The 10,829-nt window shown below is 42.2% G+C and overlaps 1 protein-coding gene across 1 annotated transcript in view; it reads right to left on the reverse strand.

Moving 5' to 3' along the window:
• IDO2 (indoleamine 2,3-dioxygenase 2) overlaps positions 1-10,829 on the reverse strand; it is a 58,307-nt gene that overhangs the window by 37,621 nt on the left and 9,857 nt on the right. Inside the window, exons 4-5 of the mRNA XM_018563259.1 lie at positions 3,365-3,483; positions 3,100-3,114 (exon numbers count right to left, since the gene is read on the reverse strand). Coding sequence (XP_018418761.1) covers positions 3,100-3,114; positions 3,365-3,483 — 134 coding nt within the window. The remainder of the gene's footprint in view (positions 1-3,099; positions 3,115-3,364; positions 3,484-10,829) is intronic.

A 10,829-nucleotide genomic window follows, 5' to 3' on the forward strand; every position in this document is an offset into this window, starting at 1 on the left:
GGGGGGAGGGGGGGTAGTAAAACACTTAACTGTTACCTTCTAGTTGGCTTTATGAAACATGACAGCATGAAAACCTGAATCCTCATAGGAGGTGCTACCCCCACACTGCACTGGTTGACTGCGTGTATGGTCTAGGGACCTCTTCTCCCCAGGCTCCAGCAGTCTAAGGATCCATGATGTCATCACATCTAATGCAGGTCTATTAGACGCGAGGACGCCAAGTGACATACCACCGCTACCTCTGCCGCAGGACTGAGGATAAGGATTTATTTTAGCCCCTAGACCAAAACAAACAGTTAACCCTTGCAATGCAGGGTAAGCCTCTGCAAGGGTTAATTTTTTGATTGCCTGGAGTTCTACTTTAAAAAAACACGTTTAAGAAACAAAATTTGGTTCACAATATACTACAGCGTTGCAGGACCAGCGATAAATGCTTGGGAATGTTCTGTTCCTCCAAGATGAGGAAAACAATATAAATGCAGCTGCTGGGAGAAAAAGTTGCTGTGTCTTCGGGTGATTATAGTTCAAATCAAACACACTTAAATCTTTGATATCCCATTAAAATAAGAAAGAAACATTTCCTGTGTTCTTATCATCCTGCAACTTTTTCCCAAAATTCAAAGAAATCTTTCACTTCTGTGTATCAGAAACAAACAAGTGCTAATGAACAGTGTGAAACTACAAAACTCTGTCGCACGGCATGCAGAAATCTGTCACCGTGCTGAGAAATAAACTTGTCGCCAGATATACAATTACTGGAAAAATTTAGCTTATCTGAGAAACAAACAAGGTCAGGTCAAGGTGAAGTCAATGCTGGACCTTTAAACACTTTAGGGGAAACTGTGCAGAGGGAATTATGCAAGCTCTAATGACCTCCTAACAAATGCCTACCAGCCACCCGCCTTAGCTTTCCATACATCCTAAATTAGGGAATGTGTAGATGCTCTTTGGGGCTTGTGCTGATGGCATCAGTTTGAGATGTTTGAGATCATTAAAGGGTATCTATGGTCAAAAACTAAAAATACATTTGTATTTCTATATTGAATCTCCATAAGTTCTCTCCCACTCCTAATAACCATATTCATCTGGAAGTTTGTAAAGTTGAGGCCTGCTGGGACATCTAGCACTGGATGTGTGTCCATGATTAGGGACTACTGGGACTTGAGGTACCTTACTAGCTGTGAACTGTTGTCCAGACACCGAGCTCCCACGTTTTGCCCTGCTAGCTTGTCTGGTGGTCCTTGGATGTGGCCAGGGCATGAAGGATCCTCAGACCCTCCACTCCTGATCCTACTCGAACACTGAAGAGGCTCCACAGACCAGCTCTATAGACCACCTCCTTCCTTACCATCCTGTGTGGATCCCTCTTCTTCTACGGAGTGACCTGAGGCCTTAGGTTTGATTTGTGACCCTCTTTTGTCCCTGGACTCGTCCCTTGCTGTGCCCTGTTGCTGTTAACCCTTTGCCGTGCCCGGATTCCTGTCCTGTGTCCCTGGACTCTACCCGTGCTGTGCCCTGTTTCTGTTAACCGTTTGCCATGCCCGGATTCCTGCCCTGGACTCCCTGAATTGCTACTACACTTGCTGTGTCCTATTGTTGAGAACCGCTATTAAAGAACCCCCTGGTCAAGGATCCTAAAAAACACTCTTGGTGTCCGTGTGTGATCTGTGTCTCCCACATCCTTTATAAGAGTAAAAGTACTTACTAAAGATGCCAATAGTACGGACATCCTCAATGCTATATGCTGGGACTTTACAACTCCTTTAAGAATTTATTGAAATTTATTGTCCTGCAGTTGACCACCTTCTGGGCTGCATTTAATCTCAAGCAGGTTGCACATTCCCATAGACTTGAATGGGAACGCAAAACCCCCTTAAAGCAAGCAAAAGCCCATCAGCCATTACTGATGCAGAATGAGTGTTCAGCCAGTGAATAGTAATTACAGATACTGATCTCTTTATACTTTTTACAGGTTGGTAGCTCCATAAGTATTATGTGTATGTCTTGCTAAAGTAAATGTGTAAAATAAATTGTTCCCTTCCAAGAAGAGATTTAATTCTCACCTCTTCCCTTGGCCATGCTGCCAGTCTCTGCAACCGTGAAGGGAAACCACTGGCTAAAGAATTTGCAGAATCTACTACTTCTAGTAATGTCAGTTTACTGAACCCCTGCTAGACACAGTGGTTTGATCCATTGGCTTCTATGTCACTATTGGTCATGTAGTGGGCCAGCGGGGGGAACTACTAAACGTAGCAGGGTACTGGAAAACCAATACTGAAAGTATTGGATTTTGCAGATTCTTCAGCCAGTGGTTTATCTTTACTCCAGGGGACAGGTGGCACTGTCAGGGGAAGAGGTGAATATTAAATGAGAGTGAGGGTAAATCCTAAATTTTTAACAGGCATAAAGGAGAAATCTTCCATCAGGGACATTAGTTTTCAATGGCAACTGTCTAAAATGGAAAGCTATGCTCTCACTTCCTGTTGAATCTACAGGACAGGAAGTAAAGGGAATCCATTAGATAGCAACCACCTCTAACCCCAAGAAAAAAAAAGTTTTGGCTTTAGATATACTGTAACTCCATCAAGCATATTCAATACATCTTTTCATCTTTCACTAAATACACACTAAAATATGATATCATTGGCCATTATGGGTGGCTTTGCATATCATAGTGTTCTTTGTTACTCATAGATGTAATTGGTGTCACTGTATTGTAGAATGATTGGGTTACAAAATGCATGTTCAGGCACCCGGAAAATGGAAGCAATAGCGATCATCCAGGAAAATATAGCTACTTGTTTTTGTTCTTCTAAGTTTGGTTGGCCAGAGTGTATCTGTAGATGCTTCAGCCTTTCCATAGACTTGCAATCATTTACCAAACCCTTGGTTATAGGTGACCCTCATCCCATGTCTATGGGTAATGTTACTGAACCCATGAAGCCCATGATAGCTGTCTATTACCCCATATCACTTTATCTTACACACCCAGACGACCGTCACTGCAATCAATACCAAATTCCCTGTTCCTCAATAAAGAATAAAGTAAACCTTTAAGTACTTCAAAGAGTTGTATACAAGTAATTGAGTTTCACTTACTCTATTGTTAGAGGCCTTCGCATGAGTCCCCAGGAGCAATGGAAGGAAGGAAACAAACAATTAGTATGGACAGGGATTTTCCAGAGGTTATCCCAACCCGTTAACCTTTTTAATGTGCCCAAAAGCCTTATTGTGTAAGATTTCACAATAGAAAACATGTGTTCTATTAATACAGAAAGACAAAGACTTCCTTATATGTTTCAATGAACCATATGGCTCTTTGGTCATTTAACACCTAAGTGGACAGTCGGAGAGGTGAGCTTACCCCAGCGGGTCCTTCTTTTTCCAGTTGGCCAAGACAAAATCAGCATGGACAATGATCAGCGGCAGACCGAGAGCATGTGAGAGCTGATGATAGGGCACTGCCAGAGCCCGAGGTAGCACCTTATGGAATGGAAAAGTCTCATTATCAACAGGTCTATAAGAGGAACTGTAATCCAGTTGGTACATGGTGGAGACCTTGTGGATTGATTTACTAAAAGAAAATAGGCTGTTCACTTTTCAAGGGAATTGCAAGTTGCAGGGGATTGTTCCCTATTTTCAGCCCATTTGTCTTTAGTAAATCAACCCCATAGTCTCTACCGGACATTCCAGTATGGGTGTTCATTTTTCCCAGAATTGGGAACAATTTTTACATCTGTGGGTACCAGCAGATATCCCCAGCCAGTTGTTCTCAAGGCATTGTCAACAGGACATACTGGCCTATTTTTAGCCAGTCACTAATTGTCTAACTTGGTGTCTTCTCTATTAAATTATATTGTAAGCATGCATGGTAATGTAATAATTGAAACAAATCATGCTCATTTGGCCTGTAGATCATACTGAGCTAAATTGTCTATAATCTATTTTTGTAGAAAAAGGAACATAGTTTTCATCACATGAGTCCATCTGTCCAGACTGAGAAGAAGTCTGCAGCTGGTTCCAGCAGCGTGGGATTCATACAAGGATGGGAACATTTCTCACCCCTCACTGTGCTTTTGGTCCATCAGGTCATGAGCAAAAAAAAAACAAAACCTTAAAATAATGGTTATTGATATTAAAGGGTCAGCATATCAAAACATATTTTTTTGTGTTGTCTCAATCAATCAGAAAAGAGATATTACTGCCAAAGTTCCTGGTACTATGCCACCCACCTAGGAGTTCTGAGTATGTAGAGGGATTAGAACCCCAGTGAGGTTGTAATTGCTGTCCGTGGTCCTGTTAGGGAGATTCAGCCACTCCATTTGTCCTGGTGGCCGTTATCACTGAGAGTGAAAGAAAATCCCAAATTTGGGGTTGTCACCAGAACAGGCATGGATGGCAAATCTTCCACTGGGGACAATAGTTCTGGTGACCCTGCTAACCCCCTGGGTTAAAGAATACAAAGTACCAGCACTGCGTCATTTAGGATGTACACATCATCTTGTTTACTGCAAATAGATCACATCGGTCAAAATCCCTATGTGGCATTATGGCTTTATAGCCAATGTGACATATTCAAGGCATTATGACCTATGTGATGTATTTGATGGCATTACGACCTAGGCTCCACTCTATGGAAGGACAATGGAGCCAGCCTTGGACAGCAGCATTGTCACCCTGTGGGGAGTGTCGTGTTAGATGCACCAGCAAATTTGGATGGACTTGGCACACAAAGCCAAACTCCAAATGACACTTTTTGAGCAGTTACCGCAACCGTTGATTGTTTTGGATAAAGATTTTACATAAATGAATAAAAGCTGACCATTGTAAGCACCCCTGTCAGTGTTAAATGGTTAGTCTCAACCCACTATGTTGCCCTGATGAAGGGACACTGCGTGGCCCCCAAAACGTTGGCTATGTGATATATGTGACGCTTTGCTTTAATAAATGAACACAAAGATTTAACGTCATCTTCCGATTGCTGGTGATCCGCACTTACTACAACATGATGTGCACTGCGTCATCCGTGATCATCACTACGTGCACCCCTGCTGTTATTGGTCCTAGACGCTGTAAGGAGTGCAGGGGGGACACATCTGTATTCAACCCTTTGTCTGACGCTTTTGCTGGACCGCTTGGTCAGGTAAAGGAAGTTGAAAAATAATAGACTTCCTGGCCGGATCACCAGGTGAAAATAAAGGAAACTAAGTCATAAAAAAATACATACAGCCATCACATCTAAGAAATGGTAAACTGCAATGTATTAAATTATTGCTTATGGGTTAGATAGTCTTAACAATTTGTCCAATTTATATCCAATCAGATATTCCCATGCACTACAAAATGGTTGGTAAACCTAATAGATATGTTCAACACAACCAATCACCCCTGTATGTCAGTTGTCCAGACATCTGCTGTCAATAGAATTATTTTATCATGTCTGTGGGCACCTTAATCCCTATTCTGAGTCCTTTGTCTGAAGAAACCTTTCTAGTTACATAAAGAATGTCTCCCTTTACAGAAATTGTGATTCATAATGTTAATCATGCCTTTGTGTTTGTTAATCTCCTTTATAATTAGCGATAAGGCCGTCTGCTATTGTTCACCTGCGTTTGATGACGTAAACTCAAAATGAGGAAAACTAAAATAACGAAATAGCATGACACTACAAAACTTCTCCCCTTCCCAGTGATGTCTGCAAAGACAGAAATAAGTGGGAACTAACTTTGACATTGGCCAAATAATTACCAGTCAAGGATTACTGCTCAAATACCACTAGAGAAGCTATCTGCATGGAGTTTGTATGTTTGTTGTGTCGGATATTTTTTACCAATATCCATAAGTCTTGCAGCACTCCTTACCGGATATCCCCAAAGAAATATAATAGGTGCTCGTGAAGACTGCGGATGGCGCCGCTCACAATGAAAACTTCAATAAGGATGTCACCAGCACAAGAGCTTCCAAATTAGTGCAAATCCATTTTTATTGATAGACTTCTCTCACATGTCAAGCACTTTCAGGGCCGCACAGAATCCCCATCATCAGGCTCAGAGATGACGTCATCTTAAATCTTAATAAACCTTTATTACGTTAAAAAACCCTCAACCCATGCATGCGCAGTAGAATTAGCAGGCGCAGTGCTGACTGGGCTCTGTAGTTTTCGGAGAGCAGTAAACATGACCGCAAATACGTGCACTGCTCGTACTCACCAAGCCAGCCTTTCTCAGCTAGGGTTCATTGGAACCTTGGGGTCCCTTCAAAGTTAGCTAGGGATTCCTTGAGGAGAAGATAGTGGCAGATTGGGCTTCTGCCTATGCTAGCCACCAATGTAAGGGGTCATGTCTACACTGACCAGGATTCTAAGGGGTCACTTCTACACTGACCAGGATTCTAAGGGGTCACTTCTACACTGACCAGGATTCTAAGGGGTCACTTCTACACTGACCAGGATTCTAAGGGGTCACTTCTACACTGACCAGGATTCTAAGGGGTCACTTCTACACTGACCAGGATTCTAAGGGGTCACTTCTACACTGACCAGGATTCTAAGGGGTCACTTCTACACTGACCAGGATTCTAAGGGGTCACTTCTACACTGACCAGGATTCTAAGGGGTCACTTCTACACTGACCAGCAATATAAGGTGTCACTTCTACAGCAACAACCAAAGTAAGGGGTCACTTCTACACTGACCAGCAGTATAAGGGATCACTTCTACACCGACCATGAATGTAAGGGGTCACCTCTACACTGACCACCAATGTAAAGGGTCACCTCTACACTGACCACCAATGTAAAGGGTCACTTCTACAGTGACCACTAGTGTAAGGGGTCACTTCTACACTGACTGCCAATGTAAGGGGTCACTTCTATACAGAGCAACAGTGTAACAGGTAACTTTTACACTGATCATCAATGCAAGGGGTCACTTTTACAATGACCATAAATGTAAGGGGTCACCTCTACACTGACCAGAAATGTAAGGGGTCCCTTCTACAATGACCAACAATGTAATGGGTCACTTCTACACTGATCATGAATGTAAGGGGTCACTTCTACACTGACCATGAATGTAAGGGGTCACTTCCACACTGACCAGAAATGTAAGGGGTCACTTCTACAATGACCACCAATGTAAGGGGTCATTTCTACACTGACCATGAATGTAAGGGGTCACTTCTACACTTACCATGAATGTAAGGGGTCACCTCTACACTGACCAGAAATGTAAGGGGTCACTTCTACACTTACCTCCAATGTAAGGGGTTACTTCTACACTGACCATGAATGTAAGGGGTCACTTCTACACTGACCAACAATGTAAAGGGTCACTTGTACACTGACCATGAAAGTAAGGGGTCACTTCTACACTGACTATGAATGTAAGGGGTCACTTCTACACTGTCCGTGAATGTAAGGGGTCACTTCTACTATGACCAACAATCTAAGGGGTCACTTCTACACGGACCACCAGTGTAAGGGGTCACTTCTTCAATAACCATCAATGTAAGGGGTTACTTCGACACTGACCACCAATATAAGGGGTCACTTCTACACTGGCAAACAATGTAAGGGGTAACTGCTACACTGACCACCAATATAAGGGGTCAGTTCAATTTTCATAGTCTGTTTTTTTTCTGGCCATTGTTTGTCAAATATGGTGGGGATTTAAGCACACTGCGCTTTTTATTCTTTTTATATTTTAAACTCATACAATCTACTAATTATTCTAATGTACATGAGGTGTAGATATAATATTTTTTGTGGGGGTTCCCTGAACCCTGAAAGCTATTGCAAAGGTTCCTACACCCATGGTAAAAAGTTGAGAAAGTCTGCACCAAGCAGAAGTGAAGGGACCAGAGCCAAAGTGGGGGAAAGGGGGGTGCATGATAAGCCGTAAAAAATTGGTGTGTAAAAGTCATAAGGTGGCCATACACTTTATAACCATCGCAAGACCTTAGTCTTGCGATGGTTGTAAGTAATTTAAAAAACGCACGATCTGCCCATCTTGACAGGCAGATCGTACTTAGGCTTAAAAATAAAAGATCGTACTCAGGCTTAAAAATAAAATTACTTAAATCAAATGGAGATAAATTCTTCTTAGATAAAAAAAAATAATAATACAGAAAGAAGTAATAGAGGAATAGATAGTGGGCTCACTCCAGTCAACACAGCTAAAGTAATCACCGAGGTTAAAATAGCAGAAACAGTCAATGTAGCAAATCATTTGTCAGAAGTGAATAAAATAAGAAACGAACAACCAACATCAAGGCCAGACAATAAAACTAGTGGGGAATTGGGCTACTAATATAGAGGGGTATAACCTATTCAGGAGGGACATATGAGGGAGATGGGGTGGGGGGGGTTTGCAATTACGTTAAAAACTATCTAAATATGCATATAAGGGACGATATCACGTCAAACAGTGGAGAAGATGTGGAGACCTTATGGCTAGAGTGTATGGGCACCTATAGTAGATCCCATCGCACTCCTGACCGGAAAACCCACAAAAGTCAGGCGGGTGCTGAACTGACTGCAGATGCCTCTGCAAATCAATTGTAACTAGTAAAAAAGTCACTCGCAGTCCAAATCGGATTATAGTCAATGGTAGTTTCGCATTGCCAAGCAATGTGACACTACCATGGTCAATAAAGATTGACTATAATTCGATATGGGGTGCAAGTGACTTTTGTAAAGTAATTTGCAGTTTGTAGTACATGGTCGTGGTTTAGGACAGTATGCTGGATTAAGATGACATTTTACTATAGAGTGTTTAGTGACACTTTAACATATGCATGTCTGTTAGATAACTCTACATTCCTGAGTGCTGAGTAGCCGATTAGTAGTATCAGGACAATGAAGCTGAATCAATCAGCTTTATGTCAAGTGATGTCACTGACCCGGTACTAATATGTGCTCTAAAAATACCAGATTTCATCTGAGCAGGTATTTTTCTGCATGACATTTCCCAATTTAAGACTATACAAGCTGCTTTTATGCCTCGAAGGTGTCTACAGCAAGATTTGGCAACTGACCCAATACCGGTCTCTGCCCTAAATCCACTAGGGTCAATTCACACTATGCATTGCATTAAAGCACATGGCTTATAGCAACAAATTATTTTGTGTTAATGCGGTGTACGAAGGCAGTCCATTCATTTTGAAAGCGCTGGCAGTGCACCCTAATGCATGAAAAAATAGATGTGATGTGATGCGCTGCAGCATGGGTGAGTTTTCCGCTACTATGTTTGTGCACCATTGTAAATGAAGAGCGCAATATACATTTATAACAACAATAACACATTGCACAAAATGGCTTGTGTTACAATGCATTGTGATAACACTCAGTATATTGCATGAATCACTGCTACGACAAGGCATCAGTGTAAATGGGCCGATACATATATAAATGCAGAATTAAAAGCGCATCCATAACCAAAACAGTTTTGTTTTTATGATAGAGAACAGTTAAGATCCTTAGATTTTTTTGGGGGTCTGTGTCCTGCTGGGGAGACGTCCCTTTACTTCATCTCTTGGAAATGCAACAGGAAGCAAAAAAAATACCCACAATGAGGGGAATTATCATATTAGACAATTGTCACCGGGGCTTTTTTCCTATTGGAAGATCACCCTTACGATTTGCTTTCATGACAACTCTAAAATGTAGAATTTCCTCTTGCTTTCTGTTTCAGTAACAGTAGTCACGAGGACAAACAGAGGTATGTTTCTTCCCAGTGGGGCTCAGATAGCGATAAAACTTGGTAGAGCGCCTAACCCTTCCCCACTTTCTCCAAAACTAACCTTTACATACATTTTAATCTTAAAAAGGTATATCCATGAACCTTAGCTTTTTCACTTAGGGCTGCCAAACTCTGCAGTACTGCACAGAGAACATGGAACCGCTCACATTACTATCTGTCCCAAATAAAACTTAGAGGCTAATGTCCCTTCTGACACATACAGCCACAGGCAGAGGCGTAACTAGAACCTTCAGGGCCCCGGTGCAAGAAACCATGAAGGGCCCCCCCAACGGCACCGCATGGTTAACAGGAAGGCTGTCGAGGTCCCTAGCATGCGCGGGACCTCAGGCAGCCACTTGTTTAAAATTTCAGAGCCGGTGTTCTGTCGAGACCGCCGACCCAGTATCTGCGCTTGCGTACAGACGGGATTAACGAGGAAACCGGCATTTATTTACAAAGTATTCGTTTGTAATTGTTAATTGTGACCGGTAATAATATGCCGTCCATGGCAGGAAATGATGGATGGAATATTATTAACGGTCACAATTAACGATTTAAACAAAATACTTTGTGAATATATCCATTTCCTCGATAATATTGGTCTGTGTGCAAACGCAAATGCTGAGGTCGGCAAATTCGACTACGTTGTGTGCTCTCGACAGCACAGCGGTATCTGCGTTTAGTATCGGGGCATTTTCACGAGTATGAATTGTGAAAATGCCCAGTATTGGCACAGGTGCGCCCCTACTTTAAAATAGAATGCATTGCTGGGACTTGTAGTCCTACATAGTTGGAGCTATTCTGCATTACTGTATAATCATCATACAGCAATGCAGAATACCACCAGCTATGCGGGACTACAAGTCCCAGCAATACATTATAATAAAAGTCGGCTATGCAGAATACCCCCAGCATCCCCCCCCCACAATATAATGCATTGATGGGACTTGTAGTCCAACATAGTTGAAGCTATTCTGCATTGCTGCATAATCATCAGCAATGCAGAATACCACCAGCTATGCGGGACTACAAGTCCCAGCAATACATTATAATAAAAGTCAGCACTATATAACCAGCACCCCCCCCCCCC

The sequence above is a fragment of the Nanorana parkeri genome, unplaced genomic scaffold, assembly GCF_000935625.1.
Source record: "Nanorana parkeri isolate BGI_ZX_2015 unplaced genomic scaffold, ASM93562v1 scaffold646, whole genome shotgun sequence".
Lineage (NCBI taxonomy): Eukaryota > Metazoa > Chordata > Amphibia > Anura > Dicroglossidae > Nanorana > Nanorana parkeri.